The sequence below is a fragment of the Polyodon spathula genome, chromosome 10, assembly GCF_017654505.1.
Source record: "Polyodon spathula isolate WHYD16114869_AA chromosome 10, ASM1765450v1, whole genome shotgun sequence".
Lineage (NCBI taxonomy): Eukaryota > Metazoa > Chordata > Actinopteri > Acipenseriformes > Polyodontidae > Polyodon > Polyodon spathula.
The window spans coordinates 20,773,430-20,797,475 of NC_054543.1; the positions used below are offsets into that span (position 1 = coordinate 20,773,430).

The following is a 24,046-nucleotide window of genomic DNA, read 5'->3' on the forward strand; positions in this document are numbered from 1 at the left end:
GTGTTACTGGGTGAAAAGAAAATCTTGGAACCACATGACAGCTGTGTTATGTCTTGACACATTTAACCAATGAGAGAGTTGAATGGGCAGGTTTTCTGTGTTAGCACTTCGAGAGGGTAAAATGTTAAAAGACTGCTAAAAAAATAACCAATTCTTTTCAAAGCAAAAATAGTGACAATGAATGCAGGGGGTCAGAATAAGCCGGTGATTGGCACAATCCAGCGCCTAATACTATATTTGTGCCTGCTACTTTATTTAAAAAAATCTAAGATTATTTTCGGGTATTATCATTTGTCATTTTTGCCGTATTATTGTACTGTAAGTTGATATATAGAACATAATAGCTGTACATATGCACCAAAAAAAAAAAGCGTATTCCTTTTGTTGTGATATCGTAACAATATGTATCCAGGTGCTTGTGAGAGATTGGGGGTTCAAATATTGAAGCTGTATGCCTTTAAGAAGAAAGGCGTAATGGGATATCAGCTGAACACTTGTTAGCTGACATACAAATACTAAGTGCAGAGGTGCTGGATTATTACACTCCGGTTTCATGCAACAATTATGATGGGGACCAAACGTGTGCGAGTACAGTTGTGTTAAAAAAAAATGGTTAAAATGAACAGTTGCATTAAAAATGTAGAACAGCGAAAAACTAAAATAGACGTGCGTTAACAAAATGCCCTGAAAACTTATCATAAAGAAAACAATTTAAATGAAGCAATAAGCTCAATAATTAAGCTAAATAGGAAGTGAAAAGGTTACTTTTTGTGTGAACTCCAATAACCCTACATTATCTTTCCCCAGTCAAACTGTAGAGTAAAAAAGAGCAACCAGATACAATCAACGAAAGACAACACATTATACAAATTCTTTGTCGTATTATATATTTAAGGTAAGGCAAGTTTATTTTTCCGTTAAAAGTGCTCCCGGCTATAATGTTCTGCTGCCTGTCTTTACAGAATTCCTGGGGAGAACAATGCAACTGGTGATGGATTCACTCTGAATCCTTGGAGAGTGACACAGAAATCTACACCTCTTTCATCCCCCTTGTTCATTCTTGCACTTCGTCTGTGCTCGGGTTTATTTCATTTGTGTATTGTACGGCAGGCATTCCTAGAACATTTCTAGAGCATGATCACAATCATTACCTTTTAAATAATTGTGTCACTTTCAAGGTAATTGGAGGTATTTACAACTGCACTTTCACTTTAATCATTTTACCACATTTATGCTTTAGTGATGAATCCTAAATGTTACCAAATGTTAGAATTACAGCAACAATGCAGAGGCAGACATTAACAGTACATTGTAGCAATTTGCACTCAGACGTTGTACTTAAGACTGGTATTTGATTATTGATGCAAAAAGTTTGTGCTGCAGAATGTAACAGAAAACTACATTTAGCTTTGAACACAAAGTATATTAGACTATTGAGAAGCAGATATAAAAATGTGCTCAGCTACAGACCTAGGCACATTTGTAAATGCCACCTATTAGATGATTAACACTGTCTGGCATTTTTGTACTACATTCTACCCCAGTATTTTGCAAAAATCTTCTTGTACTGTACAAATAAAGTTACTAAAGCAAGAAGCAACAAGATATACATATAGCTTTACTCAATAATTGTAACAGACATAGTCTAAGCCAGTGTTTTTACCTTTGTGATACACTTTTGGCAAAAGGAAACAGCAACAAAAAATAAGAAATAAAACAAAATTAAACAAAGAAACAATTGAGATTTTCAACCCTGGTCCCAAAATGAATGTTGTTTTTGTCCACTAATTTTGCACATGCATTGGCCTCACAGCTTCAGTGAATATCAACCCTACCAGTAACAAACTAAACTATAAAATTTTATATAATTTTCTATAATCCCTTTTACAGGACATAATAACAATCAAAAGCTCTGTACTTAAAAAAAAAAAAAAAGCTCAGACACAGATTTACAGAGGTTACACAATGAATTAAAAATACATTGCTTAAACAAACAGAACAAACATTTGAAGTGATAAACTTTTTGGGCCTGTCTAACTTACAAAGCAATTCCAGTACAGTATTGCCATTACCATCCATGCAAGCCCTTTCTTTAGAAAGCTAAATACTTAGCAAACCATCGAAAGGGAAGCATTCTGCAGTCTTACTGCTTTCTGAAAAATATATAACTATATCTAGCTTAAACAAAGCATGACAAAAACATTTTTTTTTTAAAGTTACAGGCCTTCAACTCCTTCTTCATGGCAGTGCTTTGACACAGATCTGCTCTTCCGATATCTCATCTAGTATCTGAGCTTCCATCGGATTGGCAATCTCATTGTCAAACGTTTCCGGGTTTGAGATTGAGTCTTCCGAGCCCCTGGCATTCCTGTCGTGCTGCTCTGAGCTTTCAGTCGACTCCAGATCTTCGATGCCCGCTCGGTAGTGGATCATGAGAAGGGTTAGGGCTTGTAGTCTTTCTCCAGATTTGGACAGGGCTGTAGCAATCAAAGACTTCTTCCTGGCGTCAGTGGTCATCTTCTCTTCTTCGACAAGGGAATTGTTGTGTTCCAGCTCCTGGTCAATCTCTTGTTGCAACTTGTCCAACATCAGTTCCAGCTTCTGGGATCTCTCGTCCGTCGGCAACCCCCGGTAAAGATCTCGGCCAATTTCTTTGACTGCGATAAACACACTGTCATCCAAGCCTCCTTCTTTCCTGACTAGTTTTGTACTTGCAGGAGCTGGATGTTTGGATGGACTGCCAGCGACATATGTCTCTGTATCGCTGCTTTCATTATCAGATGTGTTGGGTGTCTGTTTCGGAGAGGGTTCGACTGTCTCAGGCCCCTGCTCCGCAAGGCGAGACTTGGGTATCTGTCTTAGGTTTAACAAGCGGGAGCTAGTATTGATGATATGTCTGGTCAACCCAGTGGCCTTGTTCAGGGTTGACTTTGCTTCCAAGTCCACCCTCTTGTCACCTGCCACGCAGTAAGGGTGCTCCGCTAGGCATTTTTCCTGGCACTTCTTATGGCACACATAGGCACATATCATGCATTGTGATGCTGCTTTGGTCCAAACTTTCTTCTTGCAGTACTCGCACCAAGTTGGGTTTTGAAACTGTGTGTCTTGGAAATTATGCTTGACTTCTGTAATCAGCATTGGTGGGAGGTTAGCTTCTTCTTTAGGAAACAGCTGCGCATCCTCTTGTACGCTGCATTCTCTTTCTATCAAACCACTAGAGTGCTCAGATTCACCCTCTTTCAAATAGGTGAAGTTTACAGCAACATCCCCATAACAGAGTTTTTCATTAAATCCCTTATGAGTGCTTAGATTTCTCAGAGCAGTTCTGCTCACGCTAGCTTTTGGTTCTGGTGTGTTTAACCTGAAAGTGCTTTGATATTCCATAGAGGATGTAGACAGACATTCCAAGGCGATGTGTTCAAGTTTCAAACTTACATGTCCGAGGCAGATGAGACTACCAAGTTTAAAAGGGTCCTTACACCAAAGTGCTATGTTAAGGTACTTGTGGTGACTCTCTGTCTCAAACACTGATGAGGCTTTTTTCCATCTGGCAATGCGGTTGCGGTAAACTGCTTCTGAAGACTTCCACATCGCTTTATCCTCCACATTATCCTTAGTGCTGCAGGAAGTTTCAGGAACCTTGTCTTTCAATTCCACTTTGCTTGAATTCGAGGGTTCTAGCTCTTCGTTTTGTTCCATGGGTTTCACGGGCAACTTCTCGGCTGCTTTCTCCCCGTTGTTCAAAGGTGGAGGTGGTCTTTCTGGCTTTTCGATGGGGGCGTCTCCCGAATCCAGTAGGCACTGTGTTTCTGAGGAAGCCACAGTGAGCTTAGTGTGAGGTCTTGGGGGCACAGGGGGTCTGTTTGGAGGGGCATGTAAAGGCTTGCCTTGCTGCTGAGTTGCTTCTGGGGACTCTGTGCTTTTTGAGAGGGGAGGTTTAGTTTCATTCTTTGGCTGTGGCTTCAGTGTTCCCTGAAGACCTCCCAGGTTCAGTTTGCGGTTAAGGGTGGGGGATACGATTCCTAGGGGTTTAGAAGCAAGGTTGGCCACTGACCTTTTGGGGCTTTGGTTTATGGTCAGCAGAGACTCTTCATTGATATCACTACTTGCCAGCTTTGCTTCATACACCTGCTCTTCCAACTCGGGGTCCATATCTTTGCCGTCGCTGCTGTCTAAGGTGTTGATGCTGGCAGAGTCTTCCTCGTACACGGGCTGCGTCATGTAAGCAGGCTCTTCCAACTGATTGAACCCTTCCTGCAGCACCCCCACTGGCTGGATCTGATGACGCACAGGCCTCTCGTAATACACCAACACCTTATCCCCAGCCTGTTTAATGAGCTTCAGGACGTGAACCGAAGAGGTCACTTTTACACCTACAAAATAAGTGAGAACAGCGTAGAAAACATAAAGTGCTTCTACCATTATAAGGGGCAAGTTACAGTACCTAGTATTGTAAAGCCTTACTTGAAATGTGTTTTTATTGACTGTTTTATAGGTACACTACAATTTCATGTCATACAGGACTTGTATGTTGGTGGACCTTGAGGCTGTGCCCATGAGACCTGACTGGCATCTGACATACTGATGTTTTGGTAGGAGAATAGAAGTCATTACACTCTCCTTCTCTGAGTTTTCAATCTCTGCTTATTTCCATATTATAAATACTGTATTACTTCAAATTAACGGCATACTCGAATTGACACCTCACTCAGATATGAGCTTTTTAATAGACGCCACCCTCGAATAAACGCTGCTCTCAATAAAGAAACGTAAAGGTATTTTATTTCTACCCCTGTTCAAAAAATAAAGAAAGAAATGCGCAACTCTGGCTATGTACTGTACATGTGACGCCCCCAAAGAGACTGCAGCCTCAATCCACCATGTAATACAAACTAAGGTACACACCTACATCTTAGTAAGCACATTATATTTTATGGTATAGACTCGACAGATGAACTACTTACAGCACAACAGTCCTTCACATCCTTTTTTTTTTCTCCCCAGCAGAGTGCAATGCCAACACAGCAGGGGATAAAACAAGGGCTGTCTGTTTACCTCACCTCAGCTTGGATGGTGAAAACTTAAACTTACAGCACTTTCCGGTTACTCTAAGCGGTATCCGAAATCTGGCCGAAGATATCTTCTCGTAGGTGGTTTAGTTGTTTTATTTTTTATTCAATTGAAATTTTACTCAGTCCTGTACAATTATATATATATATATATATATATATATATATATATATATATATATATATATATATATATATATATAAAAACAAACAAAAAAAAAAAATGCTTACTACCTACGAGAAGATTTAGTTTTGGTTTCTCTTACAGAGAAATTACAAACAAGCAGGTAAATTATAGTGAGAAAAAAAACGAAAAACCGAGTAAGATCTATTTTAGTTTTACCACAAATCAAACCGATATTCAGAGGTAACGTTTTTTGATAAGAAAAACAACTGCATCACACAACTACCGTTCTCTCTCCTCTTCTTGTCCCACCCCATAGCAACAAATATACACTAGTGAAGCTGGTACAGTACTCCCCTGACCTCCCAACTCCCACCTAATAGGCTCTAGTTAACTGTCAGTAAATGTACTGTATTTTCAAGCCCCAGAAACACGCAAGAGCAAGAGTGCTGCAGATAGTAGCCTCTCATGGTGCTGCTTCTAAATTGCCTTAAATCATGTAATAAAATATTGCAGCGTTTGTAAAGCATAGTATTATTAATATAGGCCACCCTCGTATAATCGCCGCCCTCATTTAAGAGCCGCAGTCATTTTGATCAATTTAAAATAAACGCCGTGGCGCCAAATTGAAGTAATACGTTATGTATTTTAATGTGCTTTTATTTCCAAAAAACTGAGGACAATTACATACATGTATCGATATGTATTAGATATCCATTATTAAACTCTGTGCTATGATTAAAAAACACATGTTAAAAATAGTGTTTGGATGCACTCAGTTTAAACAATGTTAATTGAAAACCTATTAATGTGTAGTGTCTAGTGTAATAACAAGCTGTTCACTTTTCATAAGGAAGGCTTTTGTGGAGGGCCTGATGAGCTGAGCTGGCATACCAAGAGGTGTTTGCTCTGACAGTTATTTGAAATTTCCATGTGCTAGCTCCAGCTGTAGCAGCTTTGACATGATCGTCACACAAGGTCTACAACACACATCTGATGCTTTACATGGAACACTTCAGACACTTAGTTATTTAATGCAAAATCTTCTATGTAGTCATGTCTTGATAGCCTCATCTATCTATTACTCATGAACTCATAACAGACATAATACAGTTTTAGTGCTTTGTTTCACGGTTTTACACATCAGGGATGAAAATAAGACTCATGTTGCACAGCAGTTTAATCCATTCCTGGTTTTAGTACGAGTTTAATCAAACACACCTGAGCTTGTTATCTATACACTGTGGCTAATCAAGCTCATATTAAAAACTGGAATGGGTGAAACTGCTATCCAACAGGAGTCTTATTTCCATCCTTGCACAGATAGCAAAACCCCCCAGCACAATCGTCACAGTAACTGTATCAAACAGATAAAAGATAAGATTTGTCTTAATTATGCTAAGAACAAGAAATAATTCAAAAGATTATGAAATCTGCAATCTTAAAAGAGCTTGACCTCTCACCTCCGATGGCAATAAGTCTATCTCCTTTCTGAAGGTCGGCCAGGGCGGCAGGGGAGTTGGGGACTACAGTCTCAATGCTGACATGCACAGCATCCTCTTCAATGACCGGTACCTGCCTTAACGTCAGGCCAACACTTTGGGAGTTTCCTTTGATGATTTCAGCCTGCAAAAAAAGAAGAAATATCATTACCTCAGGTGGCCAAAGGATCATCATTCAATTCTGTTCAATTCTTTGTTTTACCAAAGAAGAATTTTACCCCCCTCTCTTTATTAAAATGGAATATTTAAGTGGAACTGTGATAAAAATCATATAAAGTTCATGCCCTGTGGTGAAAACAGGATATTGGTGGAGTCAATAACATTCATCAGTTTGACATGATAAAGTTAAAAAATTATTAGAGAACACCACTTTGACATTGAAAGCATTCTGACTATTCACAGTCACCGCCTCACATATTAAAAGGACACTGGCTGTTTAGAGCTGTATTGCAATGAAAAAGACCCACAACATACTCCAATCACTTGGGTCTGTTCAATTGCTCTAAACAGTGACAGAACAAAATACTGCGTATGTATTTCATTCAAGGCCAATGTTATGAAAAAAAGCATTTAAATTTTCAGAGTCTCTGGAATGTATTTCTGTCTGTTAAACACCAGGGAGAGTGTGAGGATTTCATCAGTAATATTTAATAACTTCAATAAGATACACAGACGGCTTTGAAACCTGTTAGGCACAATAAATACTGTGCTGGCAATTCCTGCCATTGTGGTGTTGTTGACAGATCTTCCCATTTGACCACAGAGGGTACTTTGTATTTGGCACCAATTCTGCTACTGAAAGTAGGGATGGAAGAATTTTGTGGGAAACTTAGTAGGACATAGGATCATCCACATATTAAAAAATAAAACACAGCTGTAAATTCTAAATTAGAAGAATCAATATAACGAAAACATTGATGACCATGAAGTATATCAACAGTAGAATAGTAGATTAAAAACTGGCAATGAATAGTTTCATGAAAATTGGATAAATGGAATTTAACCCAGATGCTATTAGGCAAGCAAATGAGGTGTTACAGTAGTATAATACAATTTTAGCACATACAGTACAGCCTGCATAGAATGCTGTTACAATTCACACAGTCAATGTCTTCTTATCAGCTGGCAGACACTAGCAACACATATGAACAGCATGATATTAAATGAGTGGGAGTTGTAACTGTTTGTTTCGTTGTAGGCAGACAGGCATAACATTTGACAGGGATTATGTGGCTTAACTGCAGTGAAGTCTGTGGCGACACCTGCTTTTCCAATAAACTGTATTTAAAAGGATAAGATTTCGTTTTTTTTACAGAATGTTGAAGGATGGTGATGATAACCCAAAATAGCAATATGATGCTTTAACAAAAATGTCATACTTAAACCTTTAAAATTAAAAAAATAAAAATAAAACATTTTTGCTGCAATGTGTTTCCTTCGAAACTTCACACATGTAGCTAATTTAATCTTTCCACAGTTAATGTTTCGGGGGCATGTTTAAATGTTTGCATCTGGAATCTTGAATACAAGCATGATACCATAAAAGGTAAAATGGATACTATCCTAATTAGCTCTTTTCTTTTTACAGCCAAGATCGGGTCCTCACTTGAGTGTTCTTTGCCTGAGTGAAAAACATTATTTTCCTGTGCAGTTTGCACTGTCCAGATGAGGATACAGCACTTTACCATGTCTTTGTATACATGTGCTTCATTTCTTAATAGCAATGCCCTTTGTTATTCTCCTACTTTGATCACAAGAAGGCTGATGTTATTGCATTTTTTCATGATGGATTCAGTCTGGTTCCTTGATACCACCCACCCTGCTTTACAGTGGCTCTCAAAAGTATTCACCCCCCTTGGACATTTCCACATGTTATTCTGTTACAATATGGAATCAAAATGGATTTAATTAGGAGTTTTTTTGCCACTGATCAACACAAAAAAGTCCATAATGTCAAAGTGAAAAATAAAATCTACAAATTGTTCTAAATTAATTACAAATATAAAACAGAAAATAACTGATTGCATAAGTATTCACCCCCTTTGCTATGACACACCTACATAAGCTCTGGTGCAACCAATTGTCTTTAGAAGTCACATAATTAGTTGAATGGTGTCCACCTGTGTGCATTAAGGTGTTTCACATGATTTCAGGTTAAATACACCTGTCTCTGGGAGGTCCCACAGTTGGTTAGTACATTTCCTAACAAAAACTACAACACGAAGACAAAGGAACATTCAAAGCAAATCCGGAATAAGGTTCTTCAAAAGCACCAATCAGGGCAAGGATATAAGAACATTTCCAATGCATTGAATATCCCCTGGAACACAGTAAAGTCCATTATTAAGAAATGCAGAGAATATGTCACAACTGTGAATCTGTCTAGAACAGGCCGTCCTCACAAACTGAGTATCCGGGCGAAAAGAGCACTAGTCAGGGAGGCCACCAAGAGGCCTATGGCAACTCTAAAGGGGTTACAGTCTTCCATGGCTGAGCTGGGAGACACTGTGCATATGCAACAATGGCCCGGGTGCTTCACAAAACTGGCCTTTATGGGAGAGTGGCAAACAGAAAGCCATTGTTGAAAAAAACTCACATCAAATCTTGGCTAGTTTGCCAGAAGGTATGTGGGAGACTCTGAGACCAAGTGGAAGAAGATTATATGGTCTGATGAGACCAAAATAGACCTTTTTGGTCTCAATGCTACGTGCTATGTTTGGCGCATCTCATCCTGAGAACACCATCCCTACCGTGAAGCATGGTCGTGGCAGCATCATGCTATGGGGATGCTTCTCTTTGTCAGGGCCTGGAAAGCTTGTGAAGACAGAGGGCAAAATGGATGCAGCAAAGTTCAGAGAAATCCTGGAGGAAAATCTGCTGAAGTCTGCAAGAGACCGGGGACTTGGGAGAAGATTAATCTTCCACCAGGACAATGACTCCAAACATAAAGCCAAAGCCACACTGGAATGGCTTAAAAACAAAAAAGGTCAATGTCTTGGAGTGGTCCAGTCAAAGTCCAGACCTCAATTCAATTGAGAATATGTGGAAAGAGTTGAAAAGTGCTGCTCACCAAAGGTCCCCATCCAACTTGACAGAGCTTGAGCAATTTTGCAAAGAAGAATGGGCAAAAATTGCAGCGTCCAGATGTGCAAAGCTCGTAGACTTATCCAAATAGACTCATGGCTGTCATTGCTTCCAAAGTTGTCTCTACCAAATATTGACTGAAGGGGGTGAATACTTATGCAATCAATTATTTTCTGTTTTGTATTTGTAATTAATTTAGAACAATTTGTAGATTTCATTTTTCACTTTGACATTATGTACTTTTTTTGTGTTGATCAGTGGCAAAAACTCCTAATTAAATCCATTTTGATTCCATGTTGTAACACAACAAAATGTGGAAAAGTCTAAGGGGGGTGAATACTTTTGAGAGCCACTGTAGGTTGTCCTATACGGGATTTGAAGCAACTTTAAAAGCTTAATTTCTACTGAAAACAATCATGACAACTGACAACTACAGAATCATCCCTACAACTGTTTAATTGTACTTTGGGTCATTTAACAGTTGTTGTTTATCAGCATCAGTACCATTTACACATTAACAGGAAAGCAACAGTTTTAGAAGCCTTCAAAAAGTAGCTTTTAGTACATCTTTACACTCAAGGTGACTAGCAACCTCAGTGACGGTTTTACTTATAAGCATACAGTATACAGCTCTCTCTCTACTCTTAGACCAGGATTAGAATCTCACTCTAGTCCTGTACCCAGTCCCCTTCTTAAGTATATTACTGAAATGACCATGTGATAGGGATTTGAGATGTCTAGCCTCTGCTAAATCTGCTCTGAACGTCTCAGATAACATATTGCACATCCGCAAACTCAAATCATATATTTTGGACGTCAGCATCAGAAATAACATGGTTTATATCCACACGTATCGTGCAAATTACAGTACACCACTGGGATCCTGGCTGTCAATAAGGCAGGAAGAAGGGTTGCAGAACTCTTCAGAAAAGAAAATGTATCCAATCTTTAATGACAAATAAGCCCATGTAAACTGCTAATTCAGGGATTTTCTGCAATTAGAACTAATTACACCATAGTGGCTGTCACAACAAAGCCAGCTGTCTTGGTCACAGTCAGTGTGGCAACATTGTTTTAAAGGATTAATCTCTGATTATCTTTCTTACAGATATCACACACACTTAAATCCACTGGCTCATGTCAACTACATTACTGTAATTATTATCCTTTAACAGTGTGCCATCCAACAGTAGGAAGGCAGAGTTGGAACTATCGATCATGAGTATTATAATGTTCTGAAATATTTAATTAAACTGACGCTTGCACATAGATCTGTAAAGGGAACCAACACTACCAACACTATCTGACTGTAGCCTGCTTCTGCCAACACTGCCTCACTGTAGCCTGCTTCTACCACAACGGTGTCTGACTGTAGCCTGCTTCTACCACCACGGTGTCTGACTGTAGCCTGCTTCTACCACCACTGTCTGACTGTAGCCTGCTTCTACCAACACTGTCTAACTGTAGCCTGCATCTACCACTACGGTATCTGACTGTAGTCTGCTTCTACCACCATGGTATCTGACTGTAGCCTGCTTCTACCACCATGGTATCTGACTGTAGCCTGCTTCAATCACCAAGGTATCTGACTGTAGCCTGCTTGTACTACCAAGGTGTCTGACTGTAGCTTGCTTCTCTCAACACTGTCCGACTGTAGCTTGCTTCTATTAACACTGTCTGACTGTAGCCTGCTTCTACCAACACTGTCTGACTGTAGCCTGCTTCTACACCATGGTATCTGACTGTAGCTTGCTTCTACCAACACTGTCTGACTGTAGCCTGCTCTACCACCACGGTATCTGACTGTAGCCTGCTTGTACCACCAAGGTATCTGACTGTAGCCTGCTTCTACCAACAATGTCTGACTGTAGCCTGCTTCTGCCAACACTGTCTGACTGTATCCTGCTTCTGCCCACTGTCTGGCTGTAGCCTGCTTCTATCAACACTGTCTGACTGTAGCCTGCTTCTACCAACACTATGGGTAGTGGCCCATACTGCTGCATTGCAAATGTTTTTGACAGATGCACCCTGGAAGTTGCCCCTGGTAGAATGGGCAGTGAGCTTTTCTGGAGGGGGCAAATTGGCTCGCTCATATGCAATCCTGACTGTCTGTGATCCATTTGTAGAGCCTCTGCTTAGACAGCTTTACAATGAGACTTTATCTCATATGTCAAAACATTGTTCAGACTGTCTCCAACTCTAGTGTTCTGTCCACATAATACACGAATGCCCACACTGGACAAAGCATATGGAGCTGCCGTGCCCTATCAGACTGGAAAGGAGGCAGATGAAAAGCCTCCAATTCCACAGCCTGGCTAATGTGGACTGCCGAGATAATTTTCAGCAAAATAGCAGGATTGGTACAAAGATTAATCCTTGTCCTGGCTTCTGCAAAAATTAAGCATGCTTTCGCAAATGAAAATGCTTGCATCTCAGCCACCCGCTTAGCGGATGTGATTGCAAGCAAGAAAGCTGCTTTCAAAAAGATAAATATTTCCGCTCAGCTGAATGCAAGGGCTCAAAGGGAGCTTCATAAGCGCTTCAAGCACCATGTTAAGCCTCCAACGAGGGACAATGTCCTTCATAGGTGGCCGAAGAAGCAGAGCTCCTTTTAAAAATTGCCCCTCCGGAAAGCTGAGCTCCTGGGGAGACTGAATCAATTTTGATATGGCAAGCTGATATAGCTGCCAAATAGACCTTTAAAATGTAGAGGGGGAATTGCCCTTATCCTGCAAAAATTGCAGTATAACTGCCATGGGACAGGATGTGGGCTCAAAACCCTTGGGCAAGCACCACATCTGAAAACTCCCCACTTGTACCCATACAGGGAACATCTGGATGCTGCTCTGGCATTCTGCAGGGTATCAATAACCCTGTCGTAAGACCCCGGATGGCTCAAATGTTGCCATTCAGGGGCCAGACCCAGAGCCACAGACTCGATGGGTTGGGATGCCACAATTTCCTCATCCGACAAAGTAATAGGAGGCTGTCTGCGAGGGTTGAGCTGACTCTTTGCACGATTCATCGAAAGGCCCAACCAATGAAGGTGGTCTGTGGTGAGTTCCGCATGGGCATCTGCCTGTACTAGAGACTGAACACGACGAACCAGTCGTCCAGGTAATAGCCTCTATGCCAGAGGTGTCAAACGCAGTTCCTGGAGGGCTGCAGAGTCTTCTGGCTTTCGTTTCACCTGAATTCTCAATTACTTAATTGGTCTAATTATTTAATTAACTGGACATATGTAACACTTCTCTGTTCGCAGTCTCTCTCTTCTCAGGTCGGATGAAAGGAAAAATGATATTGAGATCTGTGTGTGCAGTCTATTTATGCCCTCGGGGGTGGGCGTGACTGTGTCACAGTCTCTGATGATCAGTCTTTTTTATATATATACTTAGGTTCCAGGCTCTTTAAGGATAAATATCCATGAGGTAATGGTTACATTTCATTCTTGATAGGGAACCGACTTGAGACGTTTTTGTAAGTGACTCTGCAGCTGATGCATAGTTCACATACCCTAGTCTCTGTAAGTCGTCTTGGATAAAGGCGTTTGCTAAAATAGAATAATAATAATAACATAACAAATTTGGAAAGGAGAAAAGTTAGATGGTTGATCTCTGGTGAACCAGTTGTACTTGGAAGGCCGTCGAGGCCACAATGATGCTATTAAAAAAAGTCACCAGGAGAAAACAATAGACAAAGTGAATCTAAAAAAGACTACACTGGCAATGCATTGTCACTCCTGAGTCATACACAGGTCCATTGAGCAGATTCTTCGGCCCCCTGCTCTTACTTTATTTCCGCTCCACAGCCTATGAAATCCATTTGCATTGTGTGTAACCCAACAAGACAAACACTCATTGTGCCCCGACTACCAGCCCCGAAAGCACCCTTGTGTTTAAACCGTGATCAACTTGGCAGCTTTTTGCTTTAGTGTCCTTTAAAACAAGCATGTTATTCCACCTCAATTGCTGAAGTGGACAAGCACAAGCCAGTGGTGCCAGTGAGCTGGGTGCAGTACAGAAGTAGTCTGGGGTAAAGAGGAGAACGCAAAAGCACCAAAAACACGAATAACTGCAATAACGCAACTCATTTCATTTGTATCTGAAACTCTTTTAAAGCTTTTAGAACTAGACGTCTATTAAATCAGTAGATGTAAAACTAGCAACACTATGCAAAGTGGCAAGCAGCTGGGCTTGATTCGTCTTGATCTGCTTAATCTTAGTCTCCGTTCCCGCTACTTTAAATGCTACTACAAACTGCTGTCCATTCCATTTACTGACTCCTGCGGTGCCATGAATAAGTAAGTCTTAACCTCCCTAAAAGAGTGTGTTCCATTTTGATCTTGTTGGGGAGTTGTAATATAAATACAGCTGCACAAGGGGAACTGCAAACTCTGAATCGATTTTCAGCAATCTACATCACAAAAGAACCAGAAAAAGGATGACACAGTAGTACAAGGCCAAATCAAAAAGTATGTGCAGTTCAGATTACCTGACCGACCCTATTTTTTCCACCCGGCCAAACATGTTTTGCTGAAAACGGGTTAAACTTTTCGCTATCAATCTGCAAAACTGACCACTGTGGGAGGCCATGTTTTCACTCATGCGGTTTTCTGGAAGCCACGTAGCAATCAAGACCTTCAGTTCACATAAAATGCTGGGGTTTGAGCACCATGGCTGCAGATAATCACCAAGCAGTTGTTTTGCACTATTGTTTGAAAAATGCGACCAACATACCAGAAAAAAAGAATTATAGCCTATTGTATTTTTCACCAATACTTCATCATGTAATGTTACAGACGCATTTTTTCCTTGTACTGCATCTCTGGCTAAACAGTAACCTAAACATTACCTACTGCACCATCGGGAACTGAATTTGAAGAGGCAACTGCATCGTTTTTAAAGAGATATTGCATTTTAGTTTTTAAAAGAATGACATCACATAACATGTGTTGATTCTCTACTTAAAACTTAGTACAATTAATAGCTGACCATGTTTTTTGTCCTTCCAAAACTGACAAATTAAACACTATCCAACAACTCAAAGAAAAACAGCACACAACAGACACTGCCTTCCACATCAATCCTGCACTCCAAGCAAGATCTCTCGATTTGCTGAAAGTAATTGTGAAAGCTTATAAAGCGAAGATTGTTTAATATCATATCAGTTTTTACAAGTACACCACACACCGGTTTTACTAGGCTATAATATAAGCAATCCTTTATTTTATTGCATATATTTTGTAACCTGCTATTTTGTCTGATTTTAATGTCTTTCTTTATTTTTTAATTGTATGCAGTCTATTACGTGTTTGTTATAGCTGTGATGTCTGTATGGTCTTTATTGTTTTATTGTAAAATAACTTTGGGATACTATATTGTATCTATAAAAAGGGCATAATTGTTAGGCTAATATTGTACTTTTTTATGCTTTCATGTTTTTTTGTTAGCATGCAGCAATCATATTTATTCAATCAGTATCAATGTATAGGCTACATTGTGGTCATTTTAAGGACTTGTCTTATTTGAAAGAACTGAAAGAGTTCCTTCGCTGTATTGTATTGTGACTGACTGAGGTGTCAAAAGACAGTGTGTCATTTTGAGAGATGTCCTGCAGTGTTGCTACCAAGCTTTATTCTATTTTGTGGACAGAATATCAGTTTTAAATAATCACTGTCTAATCCTAAGCATTTTTAAACCAGGCATTTCGTGCATGTAAAATAGCTGTTTTTTTTTTTTTTAAATTTGGAATGCTTAACCATTTTTTGGGGAACCAGTTAGGAGTGAATAGTCAGATTGTTTTCCAGATGGTTTCATGTGGGTACATCCGACATTAACATTTTTGAAAATCCAATATTGCAATGAATATAGCCTAGCAGCCAAACAATATTTTTCGAGAAAAGGAAAGGATAGCTCTCCTAGTTTAGATAGTGAGTCTCTCCTCTTCTTTATTCTGGGCTGCAAACCTTCCATTGAAAATCTATGCAGCAGAGAGACTGGCAGCATTTTCCAGTTCAGCATCTTCTACTATTAATTCTAATTACTATAATGATTATTGGTAACCTAAAACTTTGTTCCAATCTTCACATAATATAGTGATTTACAAGCAAATAAACATTTTCCCAACCAACTAAGAGTATGATGTTTCAAGTAGGTAGGTCATTTATTTGCAATTTCCCTAACAATCCAATTATGACCACGATTTTAACGTCCCTGTAACTGCTGTCAGCTACTTTAGTATATGTCCAAGTCCATCTACTGAAACATTATTACAATAGCACTTTGCAGGAAATTACATCACTTTGAGCACATTTTCAGAAACTCGCTCATATTGCTAAACACACCAAAATGTAGACATTATTCTTACAATGTTTCTTTGTAATGGCATATCCCACAAGGTTGCGATTAAATGTTGGGGCCATTTACAAAGACACACATTAAATATAGAACACAGTAAAACATTGCAATCTAAACGCCTAGGGAGCAGCGTCTTCGAAAACAGGAACAATTTATTAAATACCAGTTAATATAAAGTTAGTTATGCAGAATGCTTTAACTCAGCTCGGCAGGCAGTGTTCTGCAGTGCCAGTACTGTGCTGGGTTATTGACGTTCAGATTTGCAATGTTTTACTGTATATAAATACTAGTTCACTTGTTAAGCCAAAATTTTTAATTTGTCAATTAAATAGGACTTAGATTTGAGATAGTAAAGTTACTTGCAAATACATCATTGCAAAACATGTTTGTATAAGACAAAAAAGGATAAACAAAAGATGTATCATAATAATATTAATAATCAGCGGTTAATAACAGAAAACTGGTACTGATGTTAAGACTGACATGCAAAGTGAAATTCATGAAGTTTAATATGTTAAAATTTGAAGATGGACAAAATACCTCAACTTATGGAGGCATTTTAAAGCTAAAACTCTCACTTGTTTCACTTTGTTAATTCATTGCCAAGTCTGTTTTAAGTTATTTTCTGCATTCCATCAAGATTAAAATGACTGCTGATGTGCTATTTCTTAATAGGAGACTGTCCCCTCTTCTTTTTTTCCCCCCTACTACAAAAATTACTTTATTTACAGCAGATGTTTTATGGCAAAAAAATTCAGTGTAGAAAAGAATGTATTGACAGTCATTAAATGCTGCAGTAATGATGCTGCTATATTTTAGTCCCTGTGGTTTCCCTCCTCAGAGCTACCTACCTATAGCTGAAAAGAAGGCACGCAGAAAGTTTATTATGAAGATGTACCCTCAAAATGAGACCGAGCCAGCTGTGAGGTGGAGAAAGGAGACATGGTGGGTGAATGAAGCAAGATGACAGAGTACAACAGGGGTACCTACTAACAATGTACTGTAAACTACAGAGATGAAAGTGAGGAGAAGTAGAAGTAAAAAAAAAAAAAAGATCCATTGTCGTGCTGGATTTTTTGCTCAGGAACCCAACTGAATGACGTTACGATCCAGACTACACCTGAAATTAGAATGTATACCAAATAATTAGTGAACTTTAACAAATGTGTTAATAGCTTTAAAAAAAAAAATAAAGATTTAAAAAACAAACAAACACCAAGAACAATTTTTTCACCCCGGATCTGCACTGATCACATCAATAGCCACAGGGGACTAAGTAAAAGCGGAAAACTGCCAAGAAGCAGAGATTTTTCATCTCTGAAACTATCACTTGCCACTTTTACCATACTCACACTGCTTGCTTGGGAAACAATAATAATAAAAAAAAATACTACCTACCTGCCCTATGTTGTTGTCCAGCGCAACCCGAACCACACACATTTTTCATTTGGCCCAACCTTTATTTGTATCAATATGTCTCGGTACACTGATGTTCAAAGGAGACTCAAAAAGCTAGGTACAGTATGGGTCTCAATCAAGAGTTCTGGATTGCAATGCACCAAGAGCTGACAGGCACAGTGTATGTGCACAACTTTATCTTCTTAATAAATTGGCTTTCCAGACAGTGAGAACTGAATTGTGCAACACTAAAGCTCATCAATGTGCTATAATAAGGTGTCATGGAAGGTTGTTTTTCAATTTATTTTAATAACCCTCTCTAGTATACTGTATAAAACATTTTAAATGAAATATACCATATTCCATCGAATTTAAGACTTTTTAAACCATTTTTTCTACTCAAAAATGGCCTGCATCTTAAGTTTGAGTATAGCGATGCATGCATTAATGTGACTGGCTTAAATTCAAGCGTGCCGTAAATTCGAAGGAATACGGTACTTAAACATTTACATTTTAACATATTGTGAATATTTGAAACCAATCAAAAAAGTCAGTATAACTTTTAAAATGTACAGTCACCTCCAAAATTAAAAAAGGCTGTATAAAATAAACACAGGTAATGAGCTATATGTTATGCTAAAAATATGGGAAAACTATATTCTTTTATGCTAATACAATTGCTCAGAGAAAATGTTTATTTTTAATAAGTAATAATTTTTTTCTCAAAAAGCTAGGTGTCAAAATTATTTGCACCTCTAAAGATTCTTATAAATAAAATCAAACAAAATTAAATCTGAATTAACATTCTACTTTAAGTACATCTCAGTCTTAAGGGACTGTATTGTGGCCTTCCATGGCTTCCTGTTTCACTGGGGAGTAAAAATGAGGTAACACGCATGTAAAATCCATTTGTAATCCATCACCATGGAGAAAGGTAAAGAACTCACAAATGAAAAGAGACAAATGGTTGTTGAGCTTCATAAATCAGGCAATGGGTACAAAGAATAGCTATAAACTTAAATATACCACTTACCACTATTAGGCAATAATTAAGAAGTTCAAAACCAGTGGAACAGTGGTAAATCTGCCTGGTAGAGGACGCAAGTGCATCTTGCCCCCACACACAGTGAGGAAGATGGTTCGGGAGGCAAAGAAGAATCCAAGGGCCACAGTTGGAGAATTACAGAACTTGATTGCATCTTGGGGTCACCAAGTCTCCAAATCTACAATTAGATGCCACCTCCATGCAAATAGCCTATTTGGAAGGATTGCCAGAAAAACACCTTTATTGAGAGCAACCAACAAATGTAAGTGAATGGAGTTTGCTAAATGGCATTGGCACTTGGATTGGAACCGGGTGCTGTGGTCAGATGACAAGAAAATAGAGCTCTTTGGTCACGCACACAAGTGGTGGGTTTGGCGTCGAAAGGAGGATTTGTATGCAGAAAAGAACCTCATACCTACTGTAAAATATGGTGGTGGAAGTATTAAAAAACATTCATAGGGTGTGTGTTTTAAAAGAAGTCTATTCTGCATTGAGATTATGGCCCTTATTTTGTATGTCCACATTGGTCTTTTTTTTGGTTTTGTTTTGGATGATGTAAATTGATGAAGTAACTGATAATACTACTTGACAAATATGATTATATGTTCATGCAGGACAGCTACCAATCTCCACACAGACACAAGCTCAGCTCCCTGGCCTTATCAGGCATAGGGGACAACACTGTCAGCCGAGGAGCAGCCAAAGCATATGGGGACTTAACAAGGCAATTACATTGCAATTATTAGCTGAGTTGGTGAACACAAGGTGGCATGAAAACGGCCACAATTACGGGAAGCAATAACCTTTTGTAAGGCTGACAAGCAGACACACTGTAATCTAATCATAGCTTTCATTTCAGAATGAGGCTCTAACAAGCACTTCTGGATATAGCTCCTCGAGTGGGCTCTTGATCACACAGAAGCTCTGGGTGGGAATCCTGATATTTCTTTCCCAGCAGAAACTTCCATTTCCTTTACTGCACAATGCTGATCCCATGGAAAAGGTCATTTTTAGGCAAAGCACGAGTAGAATAGCTACAGCGTATTATTGTGTTGATTGTGTTATTGGGGTGATAGATGCAGGCAGCATGTTGTTATTACTTCTTTCATCTAATCCCATCTTGCAGTACATGCCTCAATTTATTGTGGATATTGCATGTACTGTACAGTGCAATCTTCACTGTTCATCTGAAATCAGTATAGAAAGAAAACAGCTGCTAATCACAGTTCATCATGGCATGTGAGGACAATGTGTGGACTGCACTGAGGACCCAAACACTTAACCAAATCAGGCTGTCCAAACTCTTATCAGCAAAGAGAAACAAACAAAAGGTTTTAAAACAGATTAGTTAGGTAGTATCACTTTTGGGTTTTTACTGTACTGACATTAAACTGAAGTACAATAACAACAATAAAACACATTTTCTGTTATCTGCAGCCACAACAATAACGTACGCGCACACACTTGTCAACATAGAAAACTCACTGTGATTTCCTTAAAGTTGCTGTAGCTAACAAAAAAGTTCCAGATGTTCTTCACCATGCATATCCACTCATTATGTATGTCTCAAAAGTGCAGTTTTGAAAGAAACACCTGTTACAGTAAACATATCCGGTACTAAATTATTCTCAGTTTACAAGCCATGCTTTTAGACTCTTGCACGTCCAGGGATATTTCACTGGAGAGTGAAATTGTCCCCATCCCTTCACTGGCTTCTTTCCTGTGAAAAACCAACCAGCTTTTAAGCTCTGATGCAGAAGACGTGTACTTCTTTGAAAATTGTACTTGCAAAATTGCTATTTCATTAGCTAGTTATTTAAACGTAACAGTATAGGGGTCCCCAGTGGTTCAACCAGTAAATTAAATACTGTGCTGGCATGCAGGGTTACTCATATTATCAGGAGTTATATGGTTTGAATCCTGGTTGTGTAGAGTTGCCTGCCTTGGCTGGGGGCCTACAGGGGTGTTGCTTTGGTCTCTGAGCTCCAGTGGGCTAGTTTAGTTTGAAGTGCAGCTCAACACAATGTTTTGAAAAAGCAAGATGTGCGTCAACTTACAAAAATCTGCTTTTGTGACCAAAAAGAGGTAACAGTGGCCACTTTTGAAAATTTAGATGGGCAGTGTCAATGACAGTGAACGATCATATTGGAGGTTATATATCATCATTTGAAACAACAACTCTTAATTGAACTTTGCACACCTTTTTCTTATATGGTATCCTTTTCCAAATAGGAGATGAATAAAATTATTATTTAAAAATGTTGACATTGGCTGCATCACATCTGTATTTTAGATGTTTAAAGGTGACAGCTTTACTCAAAACAGAACTCAGCTACTGTCCACATTATACTAAGGTTCAGATCAACTGGACATCCTATAAAAAAAAGGGGCAATTTAGTTTCAAGAGCAGTTTCTCTTCCTATAGAAGACATTAAAATGCTGTTGCATGTGGTATTACAGTATACTGTTCAAAGCTGTTCAGAAACTTTTTATCCTCTAAGTCAGTTTATCTAACTTGGCCTGGGTTAGGTGTACGTAATAATAATAATAATAATTTTTTATTATTTATTATTTTTAATTTTTATTATAATTATTTTTTATTATTTTCTATTACACTGAAATATACAGTATTCAAAACCAGTGACTGTATGATGTCAGGTGTAGACATTCATGTGTTAAATATCAATGCACCCCATTTTTTGTCCCAAGCCATTACAAACAAAAAGTTGCCAAACTTTGCCAGAAAACTCTGACGCGACACATGTAGGTTTTTGTCTTGGAAGATGGATTGTCTGTGCAAAAAGCCAAATTGTGCTGCAATTATCAGGGATTGCTGAGACCTAGCGACTCAACAGCAATCACAGAGTGGCAGCGGAGGTGTCCAGGCGTTCAGGGCAGCAGACTGCTTGCATTTATCTGCACCAATAATGTCAGGAGCAGGTAAACAGCGGATCTTTGTAGTTACGTGTGACTCCCCAGGACAACAATTTACCCAAAGCACTGATGTTGTGTTACTTCAATATATTTTGAACACAAACAGCCTTTCACTCTCCATTAGACCCCACTGTGACACTCCACGGAGGCTCTGCCTAGAATATTCAACACAGTGATTGGATTATCAACCTTTTCACTGTGTTTCCATCATCTTCCTTCCTGCCATTTACTGCTTTCAACAGCGATGGAGGTTAAGCCTGTAAAGTGTAATCTATATAAATACTAAATTAGACAGAGCGGAAAAGAGTGGGGGTTACTTTAATGTTCGTAAAAGCAGCATATCTTAATTGTCTAAAATGTGTAAACCTGATTGCTTGCAGACCACATGGCACTGTATTTATTAACATTATTACACAGGGAAAAACCTAAACTGGATTAATATAGACATAAGGGATGGCAGTATTTAGGTCCGAAAAAACCCTGTTGTGAACTGTGACAGGTTGGCTCGTGTGTTGATGCCAGACCAGGAAGAAGTATTCAGAAACACAAGTAGTGTGTTTGTATTTAGTAAATTAAATAATACAAAACAAAAAAGCACAAGGGCCAAAATAAACCAACAAAAAATAAACACAAACACAATAAACAAGACGGGTATCTTTCAAAAAAATACTCCAGTAGCATTTGTTTGTATTTTCTTCTCCAAACAGTCTCTTGTACTTTCCAGCCCTCCACCACCCAGAAAAAGGATTTCTTCTGGCTTTTCTAGTTTGTGGCTGGAGACCAATTAATCAATAATTAACAATTACCTAATTAAGGCTCCAGTCACATTGTCACATGTATTTTTGGCAGAGAGGAATTTAACCCCCTCCTTACTGATCCAAAACAAACAGCAGCAAAAATAATAGATAGCCACACACACACACATATACACATATAAAAGCAGAAATAAATCATAACAATAACAAAAAAATATATATATTAATAAAGGGGCAGGAACCCCGTCACACTCTCCCCCCCTCGGGAGGTGATGGCAGGTGCGGACCCTCAGGCCCTTTCAGGCCAAGAAGGCGTCGGCCATGACTCCCTGTCTTCGCCTGGCGATGGAGTCCGGACCAGTCGTGGTGCTAGGGTTGGCCACTCCGGAAGTGGCTACGGCAATGCTGGCCCTCTTCGCGGCAGCTGCGGCCGGGCTGTTTTCCGGCATGCTCCCCTCAGCAGTCTACGCCAGCATCATGTCCTGGTCCTTCCTCTGTTAAAGGGAGAGGCAGCTCCTGCTCCTCTCCCCTGGTGGTGGAGGTAGAGGCAGCTCCTGCTCCTCCTTTCCTGGTGGTGGAGGCAGAGGAAGCTCCTGCTCGTCTCCTCCTGGTGGTGCAGGCAGAGGCAGCTCCTCTCCTTGCTCTCGGGACGTCAACGGTTCCACCCCCTCTGGCTCTCGGGACGGCAGTGGTTCTTCATACAACAATATAAGGTAGATTACTTATAGTTACTTCATGAAGTTTCACTGAAAGTTATTTCATACGAAAAGTGTGCAAACTAAATAATTAACCGTTCAATTCTATGTGAATATGTTACAATTAATTAAATTAGTTCCATGAAAGGAAAATGCAACTGGAATTATACTCAACAGCTTTGAAGCTTAGACTTTTGGTCTTCTGGCTTGGAAACTCAATCTGTTGAAGTATCCAGTACAAAAACTCTCCTCTCAGCAATGACGTCTTCAATCCTACAATGGATCAACAAACAGTTGCAACAAAGTCTTCAGTCCTCGGCATAGGATCCACAACAGCGCTCGTCTGGTCTGTCCTCTTCTTTTAGCTATGCAGATAAAAGGGCACAGTTTCTTTTGCATACTGTGTTTTTAGGTGTACAGCATACCTACACTGGTTTGTCTGACAAGTTTACGGCAGTCCTCCAGCCAGGCCTGAGTCTCATTGCTTGTGGTCGTTGACTCGCTTGCAACTTGTTTCCCTGTCTTGGTTCCGTTTTTAGGCAGAGTCCCGGAGTTGCAGCTTTGCTTATTAGAGTCACAGCACCTTGTTTAGCATTCAATGTGGACCACCAAATTTTTAGTTTTGCTTGGATATTTATAGTCTTTTTCACTCTGCTGAGTAGCTACTTTCATGAGGTCATTTGTGTATCTTGCCTCTTTAAACTCCCAGTGATGTTTTAATGGCCTTTTCCACTGGGACATCACTAGTTTATGTCTTCCTTGCGTCCAAACGATTGTTGTTGCATGTGTTAATTATCTGTACATAATTCAACTGTCCGTCAAGTCTAATCCAGTCCAGGCACCGGACACCTAATCGAGGTCACACAGTTTAGATTTGATGTCTGCAAGCCAGAGGTCCCCTTATCAAGACACACAGCTTCATTAATGAATACAGTTATATTTCTAATACACGTTCATGTATTATCATATTCAGAGAATGTCCCACAGCTGGAATGACCCTAATCCTACTATTCTAAACTACACATACACTGGAATGTTGACAAATCCGTAACATATTATATATATATATATATATATATATATA

At 39.3% G+C, this 24,046-nt stretch overlaps 1 protein-coding gene across 1 annotated transcript in view; it reads right to left on the minus strand.

Annotated features, from left to right (window-relative positions):
- Positions 1-905: 905 nt before the first annotated feature.
- LOC121321921 (PDZ domain-containing protein 8-like) overlaps positions 906-24,046 on the minus strand; it is a 139,901-nt gene continuing 116,760 nt past the window's right edge. The window contains exons 4-5 of the mRNA XM_041261313.1: positions 6,657-6,819; positions 906-4,373 (exon numbers count right to left, since the gene is read on the minus strand). Of these exons, the coding sequence (XP_041117247.1) occupies positions 2,239-4,373; positions 6,657-6,819 (2,298 nt within the window). The 3' untranslated portion in view covers positions 906-2,238. The remainder of the gene's footprint in view (positions 4,374-6,656; positions 6,820-24,046) is intronic.